Genomic DNA, 26,219 nt, shown 5'->3' on the forward strand with positions numbered 1-26,219 from the left:
TCCTTTCACACACGCAGGTGCACGGTCGGTGCGTCTGCCAGCACAATACAGACGGCCCGAACTGCGAGCGCTGCAAGGACTTCTTCCAGGACGCCCCGTGGAGGCCGGGAGCAGGTCCCCAGGACAGCACCTGCAGAGGTATGCGGAGAAGGTTCTCGGCCTGCACCCAGGGCGTCTGCACTTCCTTCTCTTGAAGAACGTGAGCTCGTTTCGGTGGGGCTGCAGGCAGCAGGGGTAATGACCCGGGGCTCCGAGCTCCAGCTCTGGGATAGTTTCACGTCTCCGGTGACCTCCCATAGAAGAATACTGACTTCCCAAACCTTTGCACCAAAAATGAACGTTAATTTACAAAATTAGACACTATGCATGTCATGTGGTCCCTTTCTAGAGGACGGGCAGAGCCACGTAATGGTGGCATCCGTGGGGACAGTGCCACTCCAGCGTCGGGCGAACCCCAGGTCTGGTACAGAGATCCCTACTGTGTTCCTGAGTAATCATACATCCCATGAACTGGGTCTTTTTTTTTTTCTTTTTTTTTAAAGACTTTTTAAAATTTTATTAATGAGAGAAACAGAGGCAGAGACTTAGGCAGAGGGAGAAGCAGACTCCCTGCAGGGAGCCTGACGCAGGACTCAATCCCAGGACTCAATCCCAGGACTCCTGGGATCACGCCCTGAGGCAAAAGCAGATGCTCAACCACTGAGCCACTCAGGCGTCCCCATTAGATGCATTTTATTTATTTATTTATTTTTCTCTCTTTCATTTTTGTTTTTATTTTTTTAAGGTGGGTATTTTTTGTTTCTTTTTTTAGAATTTTTTTATTGGAGTTCAATTTGCCAACATACAGCATAACACCCAGTGCTCATCCCGCCAAGTGCCCCCCCCCCAGTGCCCATCACCCAGTCACCCCAACCCCCTGCCCACCTCCCCTTCCACTCCCCCTCGTTCATTTCCCAGAGTTAGGTGTCTCTCATGTTTTGTCACCCTCACTGATATTTCCACTCATTTTCTCTCCTTTCCCTTTATTCCCTTTCAGTAATTTTCACATTCCCCAAATGAATGAGACCATATGATGTTTGTCCTTCTCCGATTGACTTACTTCACTCAGCATAATACCCTCCAGGTCCCTCCACGTCGAAGCATATGGTGGTCTTAAATACAAGGGACAGACTAGACCCACGTCTAACAGGCTCTCTGTGTTTTTGGTCAAATTTTTAGGCCAATAGGGGAGAAGGTTTTCTTGTAATGTGTCCGCTGCCTCTGAATTTTGATGGACTTCCCTACAAACTGGTTGCTCAGCTTCTTCTCCCAGGCTGGGGTGGTGGGGAGGTGGGGAAGTAGGCTGTGAGGGAGTGAGAGGTGCCCGGAAGAGCTCTCATGAAAACATCCCATCCATGAGAGTCACAGCTGGCAAGACCTAGCCCAGCAGAGCCTGAGATCTTGCTGTCTACACGGAAAACCCAACAAGGCGCAGCGCCAACAGACTTCACCACCAGGACAGGCCAGGTCCCTTGCCCTGTTGCTCTGGCTGAGCCCAGCTGGGCTGCGAGTGACCTGCAGCCACTCTTCTCGCTCTCCTGCCCGTAGAGACGGAGAAGCAGGCTGGCGCCAGCTGACAGCTTGTCTGAGAGTCCCGGGCCCTGCAGAACGGATGATATAAGAAGTCAAGTTTACAAAGCCTAAGCCAGAGAAAGTCTTCCTTAGTGGAAAACAACAAAATCACTCTCCAGGCCTTCTGGAGCCTCCAAATGATTTACTTTTTTTTTTTTTTTTTTTAAGATTTTATTTATTCATGAGAGACAGAGAGAGAGAGAGAGACACAGGCTCCATGCAGGGAGCCTGATGCGGGACTCGATCCCGGGACCCCAGGATCACACCCTGGCCTGAAGGCAGGTACTAAACCACTGAGCCACCCAGGGATCCCCATGATTTACTTTTTTCATTTGATATGTATTTTTTTTTTTCATTTAATATGTATTTTTAAAAAAAGCAAACACTAAACTCAAGGAACACATATAACAGACAGTGTATGGGTGGAATCAGAGCACCAGAAAGATCCTGTGAAAGCACCTGTCCTCATCTGTGTGTACTTGGGGGAGCTCTAACAAGCGATGAGGGCTGTGGTGACTGGCGCTGGGAGGGCCACGCGGTGTCCCCCAGTCCCCCAGGGCCTGGCCCATCTCTCACTGCCCCCTCCTTCCTCAGCCTGTCGCTGCAACAGCCACTCTGACCGCTGTCACTTCGACATGACGGCCTACCTGAGCAGCGGCGGCCGCAGCGGAGGGGTGTGCGAAGCCTGTCGCCACAACACCGAGGGCCAGCACTGTGACCGCTGCAGGCCCCTCTTCTACAGGGACCCGCTCAAGGCCATGTCCGACCCTTACGCGTGCATCCGTGAGTCCCCGGCCTCAGCCAGTCTCTTCTCCGCGTGGGGGAGAGGCCCCCCTTGGGCTGCCAGCCGCCCCTTCCCCCGCTCGGGTTAGCAGCATCCCCAAAGCGCCCAATTTAGGGACCTGGGGGGCTTGCAAAACGTCCAGCTCTAAGAGCTTTCATTGTCACCACCAGTTGGGCCAGATGATCTGGATCCACCCCTGTAGCCCCACGCCAGGGGCCGACAGCGGTGAATCTGGACACTACTGGGATTGAGCCGGGAGGGGGCAGGTGGTTTCAGAAGGTGCCGCAGACACCTGCATGTCCCGGAGGTCCCCGGGGGAGTGGCTGACCACAGATGACCTGACTCACCTTGGCTGCTGGCTGGCTCCACTGAGGATGTCCCAACTTCTCCACATGCCAGAGCAATAGGCGTTCATTCAGCAGAAACTTTGGATTCTTTTTGTTTGTTTTTTTTTTAAGATTTTATTTATTTATTCATGAGAGGCAGAGAGAGAGAGAGAGAGAGAGGCAGAGACACAGGCAGAAGGAGAAGCAGGCTCCATGCAGGGAGCCCGATGTGGGACTCGATCCTGGGACCCCAGGATCACGCCCTGGGCCGAAGGCAGGCGCTAAACCCCTGAGCCCCCCAGGGATTCCCTGAAACTTTGGGTTCTGTACTGGATCTTTCCCCAGGTTAGCCTGTAAGGGGAAGATCCTCTCTCCCGATGCTGGGCGGGGCAGCTGGGGGCAGCCCCAGTCAGTGCCCAGTAAGTCACATGACACATTCAACACTTCATGGTACAACAGGCCGTGTGGCGGATGACTTTGCCCAACGTCAGCCAGTGTAAGTGTTGTCAGCACCGCAAAGGCAGGCTAGACGTTGGGTAGGCTAGATGTATTAAATGTATTTTCTATTTATGAAATTTTCAGCTTATGATGGGTTTATCAGCCCCACCTTAAGTCGAGGAAGATCCGTAGTGAAACTGGCTGCAACATCTGTCTGGCGGTAGAAAATTCAGTTTTGCTGATAAGATGCATATACAGATATTACCTTCCTTTTTTTTTTTTTTTTCAGATTTATTTATTTACTTGAGAGAGAAAAAGAGAGCATGAGCAGGAGGGGTAGAGGGAAGGGTAGAGAGAGTCTTAAGCAGACTCCATGCTGAGCCCAGAGCCTGGTGCTTGGCTCCATCCCATGACCCTGAGACCAGGACCTGAGCCGAAACCCAGAGTCAGTGGCGTCATTTACTGCACCTCCCCTCCCCTCCCCTCCCCTCCCCTCCCCTCCCCTCCCCTCCCCTCCCCTCCCCTCCCCTCTCCTCTCCTCCCCTCCCCTCCCCTCCCCTCTCCTCTCCTCCCTTCCCCTCTCCTCTCCTCTTGTTTTCTTTCAAGAGAGACAGCCCCCACCCGTGCTTCTTTTGTTGAATCTTTAAAAAACCTTTCATTTTGCCTTTAATCTCAGCTTTTAAAAATGGAATATCTTGTACATATAAAAATAATAGAGAACAATATAATAAGCACCCTTACGCCCACCAGCAGCCGTGGCAAGAAAACATGGTATCTTACACCATCAACTTCAGGACCTTAATGAAACACGACAAATACTGCTGGTGCCCCAGGCACACACCTGCTCCATCCGTTACCCTCCTTCCTGGGGATAAACTCGCACATTTAGCAATAATTATCGTTACAATGCAGGCATACATACAATATATGTTGGCTTGTTTTCAAACTTCAGATAAATAATAGCACGTGGTACATATCTTTGATTATTTGGTTCAACATTACATTTTGGAGATTTGTCCATATTAGGTAGCCCTCATTCTCCAATGTTATTTTTTTTCTCTGTCTCTCTCTTCAGGTGGTATTTATTTATTTACTTATTTACTTATTTATTTATTTATTGTTGAAGTTCGATCTGCAACACATTCTCCAAAGTTAATATCCACATGTAATATCTGTATGGAACTCTTTCTTCCCGTAAATATGACATCTATTTGGCCATTTTGCTTTGGATGCTTCAAAAAACATTCTTGTATAGGCACATGCACAAAACCTGGCCCCAAGAGTCCTACCAAGGAATGGAATTGCTGAAACATAGGGTATGAACTTCTGCAAACTGACTACCCGATACCACATGGTTCCCCAAGTGGAGGTACCAACGAACACCCACACCCACAGTGTGAGTAACCCTGCTGCTCTGCGTCCTGGCCAACACGTAGCTTTGTCACACTTCCGTTTCTGCTAACGAGAGGTCATCTCATCATTACTGTAGTTGGAATTTCCCCACAGGAATGAGACCAGAGTGAGACAAGCAAAGCACCCAGGTCCCAGCACTTCGGGAAGGGTGATGTAAGTGATGTAAGCACAGGTTGACACCTGCTATGGGCACTAAGCTGACAGCAAACACTTCCTTACGGTCTGCGCCCCAGGCACCTTGCTCGTCTCACCCTGGCCCCAGCATTGCTGTCGACTCCTGGAGTAGATAAATACTCCAACTGGACTTCCAATACCAAGGGCCAGTTCCTGGGCTTGAGATCTTACTCGACTTGCAGACTGACAAGTAGCTTGTTGTTGTTCCATGGATGTGAGCAGAAGACCTGAAAGTCCCAGGTTAAAGACAAGGGACATCATTACTCGTGACACCGCAGGCAGCACAATGTTTGTACTGATGTGTGTTCCCATGTCCCTAAGTCCTGAGTTCCATGGGGCAATTCCAAGGATGCCGGGTGGATCCTGCACACCTGATGAGTTTATGTCACAGCCAAGGAACACTGGGCTTGAAAGAGTCATTGCTTTTATTGCAAGAGGAAGATGTTATCTCCTCCTTCGAGGTAGCTTGCAGAAAACACAGGCTTGAGAAATAGTTGGCACACTCGGCAAAAAAAAGTTTGGATGCCCGGGACCCATGGAAGGTTGTCTCTCCCGAGACACAGAAATCCTGTCTCTCGGGCTATATCATCAATATATTTAGTGGGGAGGGGTTTGCTTTAAAACTACTTCAAACTTCATATAATCATAATACATAAAATGAAGTCATGTGCAGAGCTAATTCACAGCCACCTGAATATGCACAGCCTCCTAGATTTCACATTTTAAATCCTCACAGTATAGAAAAAGCATAAATGAAGTTTTGGTTCAGATTACTTAGTAGGTTCAGATTACTTAGTAGGTTCAGATTACTTAGTAGGTGCATAACATTTTACCTTACATGACCTGTTTAAAATTGATAACAGAGAACTGAATTCTTTTTTTTTTTTTGAACATTTTATTTATTTATTCGTAGACACACACAGAGAGAGAGGCAGAGACACAGGGAGAGGGAGAAGCAGGCTCCATGCAGGGAGCCCGATGTGGGACTCGATCCCGGGTCTCCAGGATCACAGCCCAGGCTGCAGGCAGCGCCAAACTGCTGCACCACCGGGGCTGCCCAGAACTGAATTCTTAAAACAAATATTTCTTTAAATCAGTGTCCTGAATGTCCTACATTTTTTTTTACCAGAACCTATAATCCATGCTCTACCGCCATACACACACACACACACACACACACGTGTGCACCCACATATTTTATGAATGCTTTAAACCCTATGCTTTTATACAAGAAGAAATTGCTCTCTTAGGTGGAATCAGGGGAAACTATAATGTTTTGAGACAGATAATCTAGGAATCTGGAAAGATACTGGAAGTGACTAAGCCAGATTTTCACATTAACCAAAGTCTTGTTCCTTAAAAACCACTTAGTATTGGGGCGCCTGGGTGGCTCCGTCATTTAAGCGTCTGCCTTGGGCTCAGGTCATGATCCCAGGGTCCTGGGATGGAGCCCCATATCAGGCTCCTAGGTGAGCGGGGAGTCTGCTTCCCCTGCCCCCCCTGCTTGTGCTCTCTCCTTTGCTTGCTCTTGCTCTCTCTGTCTCTCATATAAATAAAATCCTTAAAGTAAATCACTTAGTATTAACTTGATGATGCTTCTGAAGGGAACTAAGAAAACTAGTACTTAGATATGAAATCAAGAGGTTGTTCTTTATAAACAGGGAGTTTTTTTTTTTTTTAAGGAAGGGCAAATAAGGAGCTTGTAAAAACAACTTTCCTGAGCTTACCCGGTTTCCCTAAACACGCATTTATGTGTGTGGGACTGTGTGTACAAATGGCATTTATTAAGACTGACTAGTCTCCTATTAAAAAAAAAAAAACTCTAAATTGTCTGTGTTTGAGCCTAAATATTTACATAATCAGATTCCAGGCAAAAGAGTTGACTGATTTTAAGTCTTCTGTGATTAAAATACTGTCAAATGTGATACGGAAAAAACACAAAGGTTTGGGAGATTCAACCCCTGGTAATGGGAGTTTGCTGGAGCTGTGTGACGCCAAGAAATTGTGTTGGACTTCTAGCCTCTCGGGGCCATAGCGCAGGGTTATCCCTGCATAAAGTTACCAGCTATTCACCCACAGCCCTTCCCCAAAGGATACTTCTGTCCAATATAATTGCATTAGATCCTGGAGCTCAGTGCTGACCCTCTGGAGTGTCTCCTGAACAAAGCTGACCTTTTTCCTTTTGGCTCCTTCTGAAATGAATTCAGTTTGTTCCTTCCTTTCTAGAAGCAAATGCATTTAATTAAAAGAAAATTCTGGCTTTCCCTAACTAAGCAGGACCGAATGCTATTTTTCCATAATAAGATTTTTTTATTTTTATTTTTTAAAGATTTTATTTATTTATTCATGAGAGACACAGAGAGAGAGGGGCAGAGACACAGGCCCTGCAGGGAGCCTGACGTGGGTCTCGATCCTGAGGTCTCCAGGATCACGCCCTGGACTGAAGGCAGCAGGAAACCGCTGAGCCACCTGGGCTGCCCCATAATAAGATTTTATTACCAGTCACGCTCCAATAACAATTGAAAATTGAAAGGTTCTGTCAAACAACCACACATTTGCTTCAATACGCCGAACAGCTAGGTTTTTCCCACCAAACTCACTAACCTAAATGGTTGTAATATAAACATACACAACATGGCTTTAGATGGGAGGGGTTTGTTTTTATTCATCCAAAGTAATCATGTGTAAATGTGAATATTATTATTTCTGAGAATCAGGATATCCATTTTTAAAATCTTTATTGAGTTCCTTAGCAGTGGCATCCCTTGGAAACACAAGGATACGAGAGACCTTGGTACCAACAGACTTGTCCTCTCTACCCAAGCCACATGGACTGCTGGCCCGGCCCCTCCTGGACACGACCCCTCAAAAATGAGGGGGTCACTGCCGCACTGGGCAGCTCTCACCATCCGAGGGCTCTTCCTTATACTCACATCGAGCTCTGCCTATTATGATTTCTCCCCTCTGAATTATTCATGCCGTCAGCACCCTCTTCCATCTCCTATCCTATCCTTCCTTTAGTTTGTACTGAACAAAGGGGGTCGGGGGGGGCACTTTTGTTGCTCTTTTGCTACAGGAGACCGTTCGTCTCATTTTGCAGGATCTCTTCACCCAAGCTTTGGCCCTGCCAGCAGATTTCCAAAAACAAAATGGGGATATAAATTTTTCTTGCTAGTCTCCCCCTATCTTTCTTGTAAACACTTCGTCCAAGATAAATTAAAGAGAACAATAGCATTTATCCTTACTTTTCTGTGATGGGAAAGGGCAAACTTACTTTCTTAACCAGACTTTAGAGATTTAGTAGACATATTATGTAATATTTTTTCTCTCATTCTCTCATGACCCTTGATGATATATATATATCTATATATAATATACATTTATATATTTTATATATAAAAGATAAAAATATTTTTATATTTATACATATAATATGTAATATATATTTTTATATATATTTTTTATTTTTATATATTATATATTATATAAAATACATTTATATATTGCTTCTTTATATATTTATATATAAATATATATAATTATATATTACTTCTTTATATATGTATATATAAATATATATAATTATATATATTGCTTTATATATTGCTTTCTTCTATACTATATATATTTTATATAATATATAAAATTATATATAATATATATTTTATATTTTATGTATAAAATATAAAATATATAATATATTTATATAGAGAATATATATTTAAAATATAAAATATATAATATTTTATAATATATAATATTTTAATATATAATATAAAATCTGTGTTTGATGTTTTTGTGTATTTCAGTACAGCATCCCACACTTGCCTCCAGACCTCATTCTCACCTTTGGAGTCTTGTTTCCTTTTTTTCAGTCTCTCTTTTATTGAGGTGAAATTGACATAACATAAAATTAACCATTTGACAATGAACAGCAATTTATTAGCCCAAAGTTGTGGGGTCAGCATCTCTATATAACTCTGAAACGTTTTCATCACCGCCTAACTTAATCAGTGTATTCTTCACATCCAGTTTTCAAAAACAATCTATATATAATGAAATTGTTCAACATTTTCCAAAGGCCAGGATCTGGGAGACATTTCTGAACAGCCCTAGCCCACTGGTCTAGCTGTTTAAACATTTAGTTTATTTAAACGTATTTAGTTATTTAAACAAAATAAAATAGTTACAGCGTGAGTAAAATGCTTGTTTATATCTCTGGTTTCCCCCAATTTGGAATTAACTAATGCATGTCTGTGTCCCCAGCTTGTGAATGTGACCCGGACGGGACCTTATCAGGTGGCATGTGTGTGAGCCACTCTGATCCTGCTTTGGGGGCTGTGGCCGGCCAGTGCTTGTGCAAGGAGAATGTGGAAGGAGCCAAGTGTGACCAGTGCAAGCCCAACCACCACACACTGAGCGCCACTGACCCCATGGGTTGCCAGCGTAAGTCAGCGTGGCGGTGGGCCAGCCCGGATGAGGTTTAAGGCTTGAGGCTGTCTCTGTTGGCCCTAAAATTCGGTCGTATGGGAAATACCCAAGAGTATTGCCAGCCTCTGGGTTTTGATGCAAAAAAGAAAACCCCCTCCCTCTGACCAGCACTGAGGAGGGTACTTGATGGGATGAGCACTGGGTGTTATACTATATGTTGGCGAATTGAATCTAAATTTAAAAATGTAAAAAAAAGACCAATAAAAACAAATAAGAAGAGTTTAAAAGGTAAGAACAAACAAAACAAAACAAAACAAAAAAACTTACTGCAAATTTTAGTACTTTAGTGGAGATTTTTCTCCTGGAGGGCAGCCGAGACTATCATATGGTACCAGCAGGGGGCGCTCACATTTCCCTGCTGGAGCAAACCTGGGGAAAGGCCAAGAAATTAAATGCTAAGTTGCAAAACCTTTAGAAAAATGGTCTCTGACTTGGACTTTCTCACACAAATTCGTTAAATTTGCATTATGCATTTATGCATAGATTGATGACTTCATAAGCAGTCTTCAAGTAGTCGTTTCTTTTCCCTTTTTTAAAAACTATTTTTCCCCTTTCTTCCCATACCCCTCTTGGAATTGGTCCTACAATCCCTGGCAAAGAGAAGACAAAAGAACACAAAATACTAAAGAGCCAAGGGAGAGATTGTGGGGAAATAGAAAGAGTCTAGGAGTTTTCTGGGGCCAAATGGGAAGACCCTTGGCTCCAGGATCACAGAAATTTAGAGCTGCCTGGGGTCTCAGAGAGCTGCAGATTCCTCAAGGAATCCTGAGTAAATAATTTCCCTTTGGTCACAGCATCATGCTCTATATTTTTGCCCAGACAAGGAACTGTACGTTATTTGCATGCTTAGAGAACAGCATGCAGAATCCTACCTTCTTCTGGAGTTTAACGGCAACATTAAATTCCAGGCTAATAAATTATATAGTCAAGCCAATTCCCATCACACTTTTCATCACACCGAGGTGCTGCCCCTGGTTCAGTACTAACCTGATGCCCTCCAAGAATAGGCCAAATAATTGTTTTTTGGAGTTTTTTTCTTTTGTAACAGCTTCAGGGAGATATAGTTCACATGCTATATAATTTGCCCTTTGAAATTCGACTCATTGATGTCTATATTCAGAGTTGTGTAACCATCACTATAATCAATTTTAGAATATTTCTATTATCCCAAAAAAGAAACCCTGCACCCTATTTCTGTCTATATACCCAAAAGATTGAAAACAGTGTTGAAGACAGATCTGTACTCTCATGTTCATAACAGCATTATTCACAGTAGCCAAAAAGTAGAAGCGATCCAAGTGTCCATCGTGGATGAATGGGCACACAAAATGTGGCACATACACACCGGAGAATACTATTCAGCCTCAAGAAGGAAGTTGTGATACGGGCAACACCATGGATGAGCTTTGAAGAGGGTGGCTCAGTGAAATAAGCCAGTCACACAAGGACAACCGCTGTAGGAGTCCACTTACATGAGGTTCTAGAGCAGTTAGGTCTATGGAAACAGAAAGTCGTGGTTGCCAAGGGCTTGGGAGAGGGAGGAAGGGGTAGAGACGGTGTTTGGTGGGCACAGAGTTTCGGTTTTGCAAGACGAAGAGTCCTGGAGGTTGGTTGCACAATAGTGTAGCTGTATGTAAAATGGTAAATTTTATGTCAAATGTATTTTACCATGAAAAGAAAAGGAGCCCCATTGCCCTTAGCTACCACCTCCCTACGTGCCCTTTTCTCCACCCTGGCCTGGGCAAGCCCGACTCTCCTGTCTGTCCCTCTAGACTTTGCCCGTTGTGGACATTTCATACAAATGAAATCATCTAATATGTGATGCTTTGTGACTGGCTCCTTTCACGTAGCGACATGTTCTCAGGGGTCACCCATGTCATAGAGTGTGTCAGTCCCTGATTCCTTTTTATGGCTTAACAACAGTCCATTGTGTGGATACTCCACATATTATTTATCTGTGTATCGTTTGATGGACATTGGGGTGGGTTCCATGAACAGTGGGGTTTTTTCCTGCAGGGGAAATGTATAGCTTGCTCTGGTAGCCAATTCCTTAGCCTCACAACACAGGCAGGACTCAGAGATGCCTATGGGTGGCAGAGGAAGAGGAGGGAGAAAATGGGAAAAAGGAACAAGGCGGTAAGAAGAGAGAGGGGAGGATAGCTGCATCTGCCCCAAAAGGAGCCAGCAATGATGACCGTGACACTCAGAAACCCTTGCCCTGCGTCCAACCGGCTGACCCCCCACCCCCGGGCATCACTCAGGATGACCGTGCCAGCCACCCCAGCTTGCACACCTTCTAAGTCATCTCCTCCCAGTTGCCATCCAGCAGAACCACAGGGGCTCTGGAAGCATCTGGGCCTGGCTGTCCTGTGCGGGGTTGTGCACACCGCAGTAACCGTGTGCCAGGCCCGGCTGCTCTGTGTCCTTGTGGCCACATGTTTGGCTCAGTGTGAGCCATTAGGGACAAGAGGGGGGTAAAGAAAAATGGGAATAATTGCATTTACTGTGTTTTCAGCCTGCAACTGCCACCCCTCCGGGAGTGCGCCGCTCCCGGCCTGCGACGTGGATACAGGCCAGTGCTTGTGCCAGCCCTTTGCCACCGGGCCACGCTGTGAAGAATGCGCTGTATGTATGTGCTGAGGAGTTCCCTTTGGTGAGGTTGCTCGGGGTCCTCCTGCCACTGCTCAGGGGGGCTCGGTCTCGTGGATGGCTCTCCTTGTCCTTGGGTATTTCCGTCCTCCCTGCTAGAGGTCGTTTCCACACCAGAAATCAGCAAAAGCCACTCACCAGCCCCCACCCTTCGGCAGAGAGCCGGTTGTTGACATTTACCAGCACACCAGCTTTTTTGTACCAACTTGGACTGAACTGACTCGGGCACTGATGTCAGAGGTTTCGTGCACTGTCCTCCCGAAATGCCAGGCAGTAGACTTGGAAGGTCTATCTGCTCCCCTTTCTCAGCCTGCCAGATCATGGAGCCTTTTCTTCTGTCCTTGGCCTGCAGTCCCTTTATCGCCCCTGCGACTTCTTGCCGAAAATTACCTTGGACAGGCTCATTCAAAAACCCCCCCCAAACCAAGCCACAGGTTTAAATGTGTTGTTGATTCCCGTGGGAAATAAACGCCTGGATTTTTCACACACCCCGCTCAACATAGGAGCGTGGATGTCTAAAATTAGTCAAATACAAGCTTTTTTACACCATAAGAAATGTGTCATGCAGTGAGGGAGTTCAAATCCAGCTCTTCCCTTTGTTCTTCAATCTTGGCAGCCCACCCTGACATTTTAGACACACACACACACACACACAAAAAAAAAATAAAAATAAAAAGCTTAACCTAATAAAAGAACAGTGACCTTGATGTGTTGGAAGAAATGTAGCCGATAAATAAGAAACATATGCCTGTTACAACATAGCTTTTGTGCTAATATTTTAAGTCATTTTACTGAAAACATATGAGGATGGGGCCCAGGAGGTGGGGGAAGAAAGGCAGGAAGTACATACTGAGGCGGGGGCAGGGGACCTAGAAGTGTTGGGGGGAAGCCAGGCCCAGCTCCGTGGCCCTGGGGGAGCAGGGGCTGCGGGGCTGGTTCACGGGGTCAAACGCAGACTCCACAGCAGATGGTGTCAGACATGCCCTAGACTCAGGCTGACTTTGTTCATTGGCTCTTTTCTGGCCACTGTGCTGTTAACTCGACTGTGTTTGCAAGAGGAAAATAACTGAGCAGGGGCCACCCTGTGGGGGCTTGTCCCTTGTGGCCGATCCCACGTTCCCGCCAGGTACCCCGCTTGGCCTTGTGTCAGGGGCGCCCGGGGCCTGCACAGAGCCCCCCACGCCACAGGGAGTTTTCACAACCACATCCTGAGCGAGGCCCTTCGTGGCACATCGTTTGGACCCAGACTGCAGTTTAGTTTTGGGAAAAATATCAGAAATCCTTTGCCGCGTTTTGTGACAAGTTATGTCAACTTTGAATGTTTAAAATACATCTTTTTGGGTAAAATCAGGCATCAACTTTTACCAAGATAACAACGACAACAGAAAGATATATGGATTCTTCACAAACTCGTTTCAAATGAGAGCGTCATGCCTCTTGTGACGTTAATTTTGTCTGAACATGTTAACTTGAGATCTGAGGGGGAAGGATTTTTTTTTTTTTTTTTAGCATTTTATAGTAAATGTTATCACATTTAAGAACTAGTTGTTTGGATCTCACCAGCTGCTTATATTGAATGAAGGTCAAGATGTTGCAATGATGAAAAAGTCTCGAACAAAGTTGACTCTCTCACGCAGAGTTTGTTATAGCAAAACAACTTGTTTATAAACAAGCAAGCCAACTAAATTGTGATATTCAACTAAGATCTCAAATGCCACTTGATTGATTTTTTTGTTACCCCAAAACATTTTAGGGTTGTGAAAGTAAAAAATCCCTAGGGATTTTGTGGTAGGGGAACCTATTGGTTTTTACAAAAGCAGTTGCAAATCAGCTGGTTGAAGACCGTCTCCCCAGACTGGCCCTAAGTAACCTAATGGGAGGCGAAATTGGTGCTGTCAGGGGACCGAGTCGTCTCTACTGCATCTGAGCTTGGGATCATCTGCAGACAACCTGCCTGTCCCCCTCATTTCAAGTGCCTGGAGTGGGAGATATGTGTCCTCAAAGAGCATTACCAAGTGCACAGGCAAGAAAGGCTGGTCAGTGATTGTCCAGGCAGTGTGGCCGCTGGACATGAGTCAGTTGAACTGTACTGGTTTTTAGTATTCCCCTTCAGAGGAGCAAATCTCTTCACAGCTGGAATCGGCTGAGCATTTTCTCTTTGTAGGTTGGGTACTGGAGAATGGAAGATCACCTCCACGGCTGTTCCCCCTGTGACTGTGACATTGGAGGTGCTTATTCCAACGTGTAAGTCAGTAAAAGGAATGACAAAGTTCTGTGACTATAGTCTTGACTCACTTTTCCTAAGCAAAGCACATTTTTATTCTGATAGGCTCATAGTCATTGGTGATGGACCTTATTCCATGACAAGCAAAGAATGCTAAAAAGAGATGTCTTGAGACATTAACTACAGCCCAAATGATTTACTTGAGATATTCCCAAGGAAGAGAGAAACCGTTCTACTGCCTGAGTATCCACCCACAGGGGTGCCTCCTGTGACTTGACCTACCTAAAACACCAACTTTTTGCCACCCTCTCAAAGGAGGTTCCCCACTCCTTTTTGCAGTTTTTAGAACAGAGAGAAGAGAAGTGGCTCCTCGGGTTTTATAGATCTGGAATTGCTTTTCAAGACCAGACACATAGAGCCCATGGCCTCCCAACATCCTCCTCAAGACAATGACTAATGGATTCAAAGAGTGTGTCCAAACTCAGAAGGCATTTCACACAGCACCCCCATGCCTCCATTTGATACTTGCCCCTCACCCCTGTGTTGGTGGATGATGGATTTGTGTCTCCCCAGGTGCTCACCCAAGGATGGGCAATGTGAATGCCGCCCACACATCACTGGCCGCAGTTGCACCGAACCAGCCCCGGGCTACTTCTTTGCTCCTTTGAATTTCTATCTCTATGAGGCAGAGGAAGCCACCCCACTGCAAGGACTTGCACCTTTGGTTCGTATTTCATTTAGAGTCCTCACAGATTTGATTTGATGGAGTGTCAGTACATACATACAACACACCCTTGAGATCATGGGTAAGCTACCCAAAAAGGATGGTCTTGCCCACATATGCAGATCAGAGTAGAGTTTAATTTATCACAGAACTGAAGATTATAGAAATTCTTGAGGGCAGAGGCTGCATCTTCTTTAACCTTTGTATTCCAATTCTAGCACAGAGCCCCACACATGAGTGTGAATTGGATTAAACTGTGATTTCCTTTTTGCTCTTTCAATGTGCCTATCAGATACGATGGGTTTATTGAGCATCTACTTGTCTGCCTTCCCCATGACTCTATAAAGAGTCATGAGACGTTCCATGAGACGGAAGGATAAATGTATACCCCATGCACCATTGTCACCCCAGTACCTACCACAGTTCCTGACCCATAGTACGTACGAACTTCACAGACTTCTGCTAATGAATGAATAAAGAAGGTACATAACAGAAGCCTACACTGTGTTCTCTGGCCTCCTGATGTCAGATTAGCAGTTCTCACTGAAGGCAGTGACATTCGCTGGAGTGTGTGATTGCAAATGTCACTTGGCTCGCTACTTCATTTCCTACAAGTCACAGTCCTGTGGGATCTTTTCCCTAAAAATATTTTTCTAGAAGTCTTGCTAAAGGAGCAGACACACACATGTGGAATGATTAGAGAAAATACAAGTTAGACTCCTGTGACATTCTCAGGCACGTGACTCCAGCCACAGGCAGGCATGTGATGGGGGGAAAGGTGATGTGAGGTGAGAGGCTTCAAGGAGAGAACACATGTAAAAGTTGGTTCTGAAGATAAGATTTGGATAGAAAACAGGGGAACTCATCCACGTTCCAGCAACTAAGTCATTTCCTGAGATCTCTTCTTTATCTGGACACTGTTGGTGGGAGGGATGAAAATCCCCCTTAAGAGGCTTGGAATGTTCTCTTCTACTCACTAGAATTAGGGCGGGGGCAGGAGGTTTTCACTCTCCCTACTTAGATTTACAACCATGGTGGGTGGAATCACAATGAAAAATTCTATGTCTGCTTTCTTCATGGTTTTTAATTTTGTCTTTATGATGTTGACTGAAAAAAAAAAGCTTTGGGAAAGTAATATTGGTATTTATAGTTAGGCTATAACTATTGTAAAATAATAGAAAATATATATGGGTTCCTACCCCCCTGGTTCCTGGTACAGAGCTCCTGAAACCTGTGTAATTTTCTAGGTGATAAGAACACTTGGAACATCTTTTGTTCTAATATTTGGTCTTTGACCCTGGCTCCTGACACAGAGCTCCTAAACCCTTTGGAATTTCCTGGGTGATAGGGATGTCTTTTGTTCTAATCAAGTGACTCTCAGTGGGCTTTTGGATGGGGGCTGGTCACCAGAAAGACCCAGCCATAATTAGAAGCTTAGAATTTTCAGACCTACCCCCTCCCCCATTGTTTGGGAAGGGGAGAGGGACTAGAGATTGAGTTAATGATTGATCATGTCTATGTGATAAAGCCTCCAGAAAAATTTCCAAAGTGTGGTGTTCAGAGAGCATCCAGGTTGGTGAGCACATCCATGAGCCAGGAGGGAAGTACACCCCAACTCCAGAGGCCAGAAGCTCCTGCATCCAGGACCCTCCTAGTCCAGTCCTTGCCCTAAGTATCTCTTCCTCTGGCTGTTTATATGTATCCTTTATAAGATAAACCACCAAGCATGAGTGTTTCCCTAAGTTCTGTCAGTGACTCTAGAAAATCTCAAGCCCAAGGAGGGGGTCATGGGAATCCTAGTTTATAGCTGTTTGGTCAGAAGTACTGGTAACAGCCTGGACTTTCTCCTGGCATCTGAAGTGGGGGGCAGGTAGGCTGGTGGGACTGAGCTCTTTACCTGTGACATCTGACGCTAAGTCCAGGGAGATGGCATCAGACTGAACTAAATTATAAGACATCCCATCCAGCTGATGTCAGAGATTTGATGGGTGTGGAAATAAACACACACATTGGTGCCAGAAGTGCTGTCGGCATAGGGGGACAGGAGAGAGGACACACAGTGGTGTCTTTCCTATATAACTGTAAATGCCATAGTTCCCATCGCTTTATGTAAGAAAACACAAAACAGATGTAATTATCTAGAGTAGATGGGCCGATACTTAGCATTTATTCCCTGTACACCACAGGATGGGTGCTGACAAGCAATTAAGTAGGATCATATCATGTGCTGATACAGCTCCAAAGAGTAGTGTCTGTCCATGGCTTTAAGAAAAAAAATCAAGGCTGTCGAATGGGCTTAGAGGGCCCCCAAAATTGCCTAAAGAATGAAAAAGTAGTATGTATAACAAAGGAAAGCAAATTCAAGGTGGGATTGATGTTAAGTGTCTAAAAAATGAATAACTTCCTCTCCACTGGAAACCCAGGCCTTAGTTGTAGTAGAAAGGATTTAAATTAGAGACTGTTTAATTATTTGTACATTCATTTAACAAACATGTATTGTGTGCTTCCTATGCTGTTGCTGTTGGTATCAGTAAAACTTCCAGAGGCGCCTGGCTGGCTCAGTCAGTAGAGCACGTGACTCTTGATCTTGGGGTTGAGAGTTTGAGAGTAGAGTTTACTTAAAAACAATTTTTTAAAAACCCCGCAAACTTCCACTTAGTGAGTGCCTTGTGGCTTTGCACTTTACGTACATTATTATCTCATTTAACTTTCCAAACAACCTAAATATTATCATCTTTAATTTCCAGATGAGGGAAACGTTAAAGAGGTTACGCAACTTGCCCAAAGTCACCCAGCTAGTGGGCAATGGGCCCTGGCTTGAAACCTGGGGTTCCTTTCATAAGGGCACTACCCCCTTCATGAGAATGTGTCCTCATGACCCAATCACCTTGCAAAGACCTCACCTTTAAATACCATCACCTTGGGAATTAGGCTTTATGGATTTTGCAGGGACACAAACATTCAGTCTACGGCAGCATCCTTACTCCTCAAAATGTTATCTATCAGCCAACAAGATTGGCATCGCCGGTGAGTTCACCGGACTTGGAGAATCTTAGGCCCCATCCCAGACCTATTAAATCATGTCTGCATGTTAACAAGATCCCTAGGTGATTTGTAGGCAGTCTGGGAAGCACTGGTTTATTTTCTCATTGAAATGATCTGTGGTCATAAATGTGAATATTGATTGAATTTAACATAGTATAGAATTTAATACAGTATAGTATAAAGCTAATTCCATTATATACTTTCTGTATAAAATTAATAAAATCATCTCTAATTTTGTGTTACACAATGAACTCCATTGGTGAGGGGGGAGAAAAAAAAGAGGAGGAAAAATAGGCATAATCCAGCGTAGCCCGTCCCGAGAGCCCTCATCACAGAGGTCAGGCAGCTGGTCAGAGTGTGGCTGAGAATCTGAGCAGTAAACACTAGAACAAGAGTTTCTGAAGCAGGCGACAGCTGACCCTAAGGCTGCGCACTGGTGACGAACAACCAGGGGACCTGTGAAATTAAAAATCACATTTATAGTACCCACAATGAAAAATCAGCCAGGGAAACACCCATGTCCAGAGAACAGCAACAATCTAGAAACCAGCAATTGGAGACTCTGACTAGGTCACCACCAAAGAGATGATACAAAAGAGAAGCCTGAGAGACCAGGATTTTAAGGAAACTGGAGCTGCATGAATGTAATTCCTCTGCTTCAGTTTGGCTGCTGGGATTTGGCTCTCCTGGTCTAACCTCTCATGGGAACCCAAAAGGCCAAGTCCCACAAACTGTGAGAACTGCCAGGAATTGGTCTAGGGAGTAGCCCGAGTGACCATCAGCTAATAAATCTGAGTCTCGACACTATGCCTGTTGTTGACTTTCTACAACTTTCTTCTTGATATTTCACAGTAAAGCATGGCATGTGTGCTTTTTTTGTATATATAACACCATGAAACTAGTAGATAAGACTAAATGTTTCCCCAGTTTGGAATTTCACCACTACATAGCCTACATAGCATCCTTTAAAAGAAAACCCAACACGTGCTCGTAGGACTACCAACATTTCCCATTTTCAAAGAGGAATAAAAAATTATAAGCTGCCTCATGACTCATTCCTGAGGTTATGAAATGAGGATCATGATTGCCATTAAGTTATTGGATAATCTGAAACTCCTGTACTGAGGTATAATTGGAACTGTTGAGTGACTTACACTGCCATTGCTTTTTCTTGTTAAGATATCAGCCGCAGCTTTGCCTACATGTGATGTGTATTTCCAGCAGCAAGGGGGTGATTTCGCAGTTGACAAAGGCAATATAATACTGAAGAGAAATCAGAAGCAGAGTGGACGTGCTGACGAGTGGAGTGAGGTAAACCATTTCTCCATGGCCATTGCCTATCCTGCCATAAATGAACCCAGTAATGTGCTCGGAACCATGTAGGACCCGTGCAAGTCCTCAGTCCATGTAAACCCCCAGTACCTCAAGGATGGGATGGATGGAAGGAGGACACAAGCTCAAAGTAATGCTAGAGCCTCTGAGCAAAACTTCGGTAGCTCTAGTTCTTTCAAGATGGAAGTTTCTGGAAAGCTGGATTCTAGAGTTGGAGAGTGTTGTGAATTCACGATTTTTTGTCATTTTGGTAAGGAAAGGTACAGTGCTGAGGAATGGCTCTGCCCCTGGTTGGAGGGATAAGGATGTGCTGATATACCTGGGGCGGTGCACGGCTGTGCTCTGAAGTCTGAGGCAGTGGGAGTTGGCTAATGCTGGCGTGAGTGCAGGATGATGCCTCCTCCACAGGATCCTGCCTCTAATGGCTTCAGAAGGCCCAGGGAGACCTGAGGGCCTTGTAGCCATCCAACTATATTAGCCCAATATAAGGGTGCTTCATGCCCATTCATTCATTCATTCACACATATGCTGGGATCTTTACTGAGTGTTCCCAGGTGCATATGCGTGAACGGACATGTTGGAAGGCGTGTGACATGACACTAGCTGTCTTGTTCATGAACCTAGCACATGAGTCAGTTCCTTACATATGAGACCTCCTTGAGTGAAGGAAATGGTTGAATGAATCAATGATAACAAACATACGTAGGCCTGAAGCCTGCCCTTGAGATTGTTGTTACGGAAATGAGCCATGTACACAACTGATGGTGGCGGGGTGGGGGAAGTATCAGGAAAGAGGTGCACATAATATGATATGGACTTCAGATTAGGGGGAACTACCTCCAGCTGAGAGGATCAGAGAAGGCTTCCTGGCCAGTGTTCCTCCTCCTGGGATGACGGCCTTGCTCTTTCTCCTTGTCTGGTTCCAGTCCCGCATGCCCATGAGGCCTCCTCTGACTCTCTGAGCATCTCCTCCTGAGTCCATCAAAGAGAAGAGTGGGAAACGAGTTGGCACTCCCCTCCCCTGGCTCCCTGCGGCCCAGATCAGTGAACCTCAAATGTTACTGTGCCTAAGTATTGCCTGGGGAGTTCATTCAGAAAGCAGATTCCAGGGCCTTGCCCTCAAGATGCTGAATCTGGGGATCTGGACCTGGTCAAGAAATCCACACGTTTGCCAAGCACCCCCAGGGGATTCAGACACAGGTGGTCCATGACCGCACTTTGAGAGACACGGCTCTGAGCATCCACACACTACTCTCCTGCCTCTTCCCTGAAATGACCACCTCTGTATTATTGACTTTAAAACTTGTTCTCATCCCTGAAGACCCAATGCAGATTTATCTTCCTCTGACATTCCCTACCCCAACATCTGGACAGAGTTCATTATTTCCATCTCCAGGGCTACACAAATCAGTAATTTTCAGACTGCGGCTCCTGCCTGTTAGTGGGTTATGAAATCAGTTGGCCAGGCCAGCCTTTATGCAACAGAATACAAAACAAGGGCATATTTTTTTTTTCATGAAAATTTCATTTCAGTGCTCTATAAATGTGCATGTGTGTGCTGTGTCACTGTCTCGGGTTGGGCTCCCCGGAAACAGACATTACAGCAGAGATTCGGGTGCCCGTGCTTTACTGGGGGAGTGCTCACCAGAAGTCTGTAGGGGGCAAGTGTGGGAGGCGGGGTGGGGGGCCCCCAGGGGCAGTCATGGGTGTGGGCTGCCAGGGCAGATGCAGGCGACCTCCCCGGTAAGTGGCTCCCCTCCAGGGGCAGTTCTCAAGAGAAGGGAGCAGCGTGAGACAGCAGCTGGTGGCTGGAGACAGTGGCCCAGCAGAGGGGACCCAGCAGCACAGTGACAGCATCAGCTGATGTCTGCTTCTTGTGTGCTCAAGACCCACAAGCAGGGTCCTCTGTTCAGAAATTAGGGAAAAAGATCCTTGAAGGTAGTGAAATATATAGCTTCTTCCTTTTTTTTTTTTTTAATTTTTAAAAAGATTTTATTATTTATTTATTTGAGAGAGAGAGAGAAAGAGAGAGAAAGAGAGAGAGCATGAACAGGGAGGAAGGATGGAGGGAGAAGCAGATTCCCCGCTGAGAAAGGAGCCCAACTCGGGGCTCCATCCCAGGACCCGAATGCAGACGCTTAACCGGCTGAGCCACCCAGGCACCCTATAGCTTCTTACTTTCTTCCATAGTCTCTCTCTTGACTTGTTAGTGGGTTTTTATTTGCCAATTAGTGCCATTTGAAGGAAAGAAATATTAGAAAGTTATTAGCATGAATTGTACCACTCGTCTTTGTATCATGCAATGCCAATTTTCACTGCAAACATAAGAGCATTTGGCTCACGTGTAATCATGTGTAATGACTGAAATTACACCGTTTGTCTATGGAGTCTTATATGCATGTGCATCTTGTTCTTCCCGAACAGTGGGATTGCTGCACAAAACGACCTCAACCTGGTTTTCATTTCACTTCTTGGTATGCGTCCTACCAATACTGCCTGCCCTCAGCGTACCAATGAGTAAGGGAGCGCTGCAAGAAAGGCAACCAGAGTCACCTTAGCTTTTCTTCCTTCTAGTCATCCCTTGGTGCAAGCAGCTGGCCGGTACAGGGAAGCAACATGAATAATGTCTTTCTTAGAACGCCTTTGCCTTCTTTCTGCTTTCAGAACAAGTTCTGGTTGGAACGGGAAGCCTGGCTCCTTGGAGCTGTCAGCACCCTGCTTACTCAGTCACAAATGTAGCACATTTACCTTATTTGCACGCTTGGTCTCACTGAACGCATGCGCATAGTAGGTCCATTTGGATGCTATGCTCACTGGCATCGTGCATGTGGTTTGTGAACATTGGGGGTGAGTGAACAGGCACGTGGTGGGCATATCTCTTCTGCTCACATGTGTGCTACATTGTCCCAAGAGACTTCACTTATAAAACAATTTCAAAGATAAAATCATCATTTCAAGGTGGTGACAGCAGAGCATTAAGCCGAACTCTGGGCCCTTCTGAACGCGAGACCCTCTGCAAGTATACAGACTGCACGCCCATGAGGCTGACCCTGCCCATTTGCCTCTTACGTTAAGTTCATTCCATGCAAGCACGGGTTCTCCAGGATTCCAATCGGTCACAATTCCTGGGGAGCTTTACAAAAGGAGATCTGGGGGGATCCCTGGGTGGCGCAGCGGTTTGGCGCCTGCCTTTGGCCCAGGGCGCGATCCTGGAGACCCGGGATCGAATCCCACATCAGGCTCCCAGTGCATGGAGCCTGCTTCTCCCTCTGCCTGTGTCTCTGCCTCTCTCTCTCTATCATAAATTTAAAAAAATTTATTTTTAAAATTTAAAAAAAACAAAAAAACAAAAAACAAAAAACAAAAAAAAACAAAAGGAGATCTGGGGACAAACTGCAGCCTCCAGCTGGTTTGGTCCCAAGGTTGAAACTGAAACTCACTCTCTTCCTCTCTCCTTGCCACCCATTCTAGATTCCCCTCATCCTCACCTAGCACTTCTGCTGGAGAGGATGCCCTAGACCCTCATCCCTCCAGGGCCTGAGCCCCTGGTTTCCATGGTCTTCTCAAGCTATCTGTAAGGTATAGACACCAAAGGTGTCTTAGTGGGCCACCTCCATGCCATGCGTATTCCTCATGTCCTGATTATACAGCATCAGCCCTTCCAGTTATGGTCATTTCTTCCCAGGCCTCCTGCTCTATTGTCATGAGGAGCCCAGGTGCCCATGCAGCAGCCATGGCATTAAGGTTAGAGGAATTTTTCGTTCCTGCCCAAAAATCAAGACATCTAGACCCTCAGAGCCTAAAGTTGCAAGCACAAGAAGCCCAAATTCCCATGATCACCATCAGTGCCAGTGAGCTTGACTACCCCTACCTGATTTCCACACCCATGTTTTCTCCCTGTTGGGGACACAGCATCCCATAAAGGCCTTCACTCTGAGGAGTAAAAAAACCCCAGAAGAACACTGTCCTATCTCACCAGGTGTCATTTCCAAGCTAGTGAGGCTGATGCATCTAAAAGGCCCCATTCCACCGCCATCTGAGGTTAGCATCTTCTGAATGGCTTGGTTTGTGTAGGAGCAGTGGGTCTCAAAGTCACACAACCACTGCTATACTTCTTTTGCTGTGAGGTGAGTCCAATGACCTGAGGAAGTGTTCTACTTTCCCTCACTGGTGAATCAGACACCCCGTGAGCCCTCTTTGACCAAGGCCATAGAGTGTCTGATTATCTCTAGGGGAGATCACATAATGTCACCTTGTACCATGGGACCCACTTCACTATCCTTTAATATAGGAAATCAGTGTGATATGTTGTGGAATGGCTGGATGGTTCAAACCCTTTTGGGCTACCCTGTTACAGAGAGTGGGAGAATGAACAGCTTTCAGGCAAGGCTGAAAATACACTGCTGCCCACTCGAGGTCAATACAAATTGCTTCTGTTCCTTCTTCTCTATGGGGATGGAAAAGAACACATCTTGCATTCAATAGCCATGTGTCATGTATGAAGGTGGTGTTCATCTGCTCTGGTAAAGATAAGCCATCAAGCACAATGGCTGCAAGTGGGACCAGAAACTGGTTAGGTTTGTACTAAGTTTGTAGTGAGGATATGATGGGAACTGCCACCAAGTCCTGAGAGTAGCACTTTGAGGATACTGCCGACTTGCAATATGGTTTTTTATTTACTACATTGGCTCGGTGGGGAGTAAGGAGAGGAGGCTGGACATTTCACAAGCTTTTACTTGGCATTTCCTACTATAAGGGCTCTTATGCTACCTTACAGGTCAAAGACTCAATGTCCACTACTAAGCAGGTCCATTCCAGTTACATATTCAGGAATTGGAGGAAATACTCAATGGGTGGTCCAGTAAATGCAGTGAACCTATTGTAAGAAGAACTTAGGCCAGGACTCCATACATTACTTGACACTTCTATGCCCCTCTTCTTCTTTTTTTTTCTATGCCCCTCTTCTAACAAGGGGACTGTGATGGCACTTTGGGTACCTGGTTTCCACTTGCCATGATGTTGAAGAGTCTTTCTCTGTGGGGATCTGGCCCCTTTTCCATCACCGGGTTCTGAATCCGAGAAGTGGCTCAGATCTAGGAACTTGACAAAGCATCATGCCTTTCCGTGGTGGCAGCTGACCTCAGCCTTTTGCTAATTCACTGGATCACTTTTGATTATATATATGAAGCAATATCTTTGTTGTCTGCTCACCTATCTCATTCCTAGGAATACCATGTTCTATTAATCATCTCCACGGAAGATTCCTATGGGTCAGGCCCCCTTGTCTCTTACTCCAATCTTGCTGTCCGTTATAAGAATTAGACTCATCTTGCTTTTGAGAGTTAAGTGTTACCCAGTCTTTGATAGTCTGCGATCCTGTCCTCTGCAGGGATACTAAGGAGCTCAATTTTATAATGATGTAAGCTACCAGCCTACAGAGGATACCCCAAACTCAGCTTTTCAGTGATGCTAGAGCCCTTCTCCCCCTTCATTGCTTACTGTCCTGATATATAGTGTGTCCTCTAGGCCTTTAAGGAATATAATCAGTTGGTGTGTTTTCTGGTCTTGCATCTTAGATCCATTCTAGTGTGCTTACTACCCTGAGCCTTGTATCCCTTCCTCTACAGCCTGCTACAGCTGTTCTGGAGCCTCTACTTCCTTTCCTCAGGGCCACAGTTTTTGCCAAGCTTCCAAGAGCTACTCCAGCAATATATTGGATCCGTCTCCCAAGGCTCCAGGGCTCTTGCCAGGCTATTGAATCCTATATTACTCGTGACCCCAAATCAACAAACTCTCTTCATCCAGTTTCATATTCTGGCTCCTTGGTCTAGCAAGCTCAGGACCCATAAGCAACCATTCCCTCCCAGTTGTTACTGGTGTATGTTGGCCAGAAGCCTCCCAGGGATCCAGCACTTTCCTAGTCAGATTATGCTGAAATTTGATCCTAATTATCAGGCAAGTGGTCAAGAGGGGGTAGTGTAGACAGATCCTGAGGAAGGCACACATTTTCTTCCAAGGCACCTGCATCATTTGAGGTTTCTGCATTGTCCTCAAATACGGGAGAGGTGGAGTGAAGAGGCTTTATTTTCCAATAAGAGTGAGTGGATTACCTCTGTAGTCTGAAAATGCTCAGGAGAACCTCACTCTTCTTCCCTGTAAAAGGCCTGACTCTGGCATTGGTGACTTACCTAGGCTAAGAGTTCAGGCTTCTCTGAGCTTCTGCAAGTCTTACAACTATGTCCCATGTCTGATCTTCAGCTCTTCCTGCCATATAGCTAAAGGAGAGGAGTCCTTAAATACCTCCAGGGAGGCCCTCTGATTCTTACACTCGGCTTTGGATTGGTGATAAATTGCCCTGAACCATTTTGTCTCATCAAGCATCCATGATTCAACAACTGTCACCTATATCCACAGTCCTTATAATTACTGATCCCCCATATCTCCCAGTTCCAGATATATCACTCCAGTTGGCACCCACCCCCTTATCCTGTCCCAGTTCTCCACAGGTGACAGGTTTGGCAATTGCTCTGCTGCCACATTCCAGGGATCATCAATACCATGTTACACACTGAGGTCCTCACTGCTTGCTGAACTGAAAACCATCCTCCCCCCTAATTGCATCTTGGAGTCTGCTTCTAGGTTAACAGTCTGGCACCGAAGGTCTCAGATCAAGTGTCCTAGAAACAGAGCCCAAGACTGGGTTCAGGTGCATGTGATCTCTTCAGGAAGTCTTCTTCAGGAAAACTCTGTAATAGGATGATGGAAACAAGACAGGAGGAAAGAATAAGATGTAGTCTCAGGTAAAGCAAACCTTGATCCATGAAGGAGTTTGGAAGCATAAACTGCAGACCAAGTAGTCCTGTCTGCTGAGAAGGCAAAGTTAGCCATTGGCTGCAGCTACCCCGGGGGGGCAGGACTGGAGTGGGATTGGGGAGGAGGTATGGGGTGGGGCAATTCTCCAGAGAGAGAGGCAACTGTGAGCTCTTAGAAGCCACACACACAGCAAGT

The 26,219-nt window shown here is 45.6% G+C and overlaps 1 protein-coding gene across 1 annotated transcript in view; it reads left to right on the forward strand.

Moving 5' to 3' along the window:
* LAMB4 (laminin subunit beta 4) overlaps nt 1–26,219 on the forward strand; it is a 100,735-nt gene that overhangs the window by 23,580 nt on the left and 50,936 nt on the right. The window contains exons 10-16 of the mRNA XM_041722223.1: nt 18–138; nt 2,206–2,394; nt 9,013–9,192; nt 11,753–11,862; nt 14,051–14,130; nt 14,684–14,834; nt 19,059–19,190. Coding sequence (XP_041578157.1) covers nt 18–138; nt 2,206–2,394; nt 9,013–9,192; nt 11,753–11,862; nt 14,051–14,130; nt 14,684–14,834; nt 19,059–19,190 — 963 coding nt within the window. The remainder of the gene's footprint in view (nt 1–17; nt 139–2,205; nt 2,395–9,012; nt 9,193–11,752; nt 11,863–14,050; nt 14,131–14,683; nt 14,835–19,058; nt 19,191–26,219) is intronic.

Source organism: Vulpes lagopus, chromosome 11 (assembly GCF_018345385.1).
Source record: "Vulpes lagopus strain Blue_001 chromosome 11, ASM1834538v1, whole genome shotgun sequence".
NCBI classification, from domain to species: Eukaryota; Metazoa; Chordata; class Mammalia; order Carnivora; family Canidae; genus Vulpes; species Vulpes lagopus.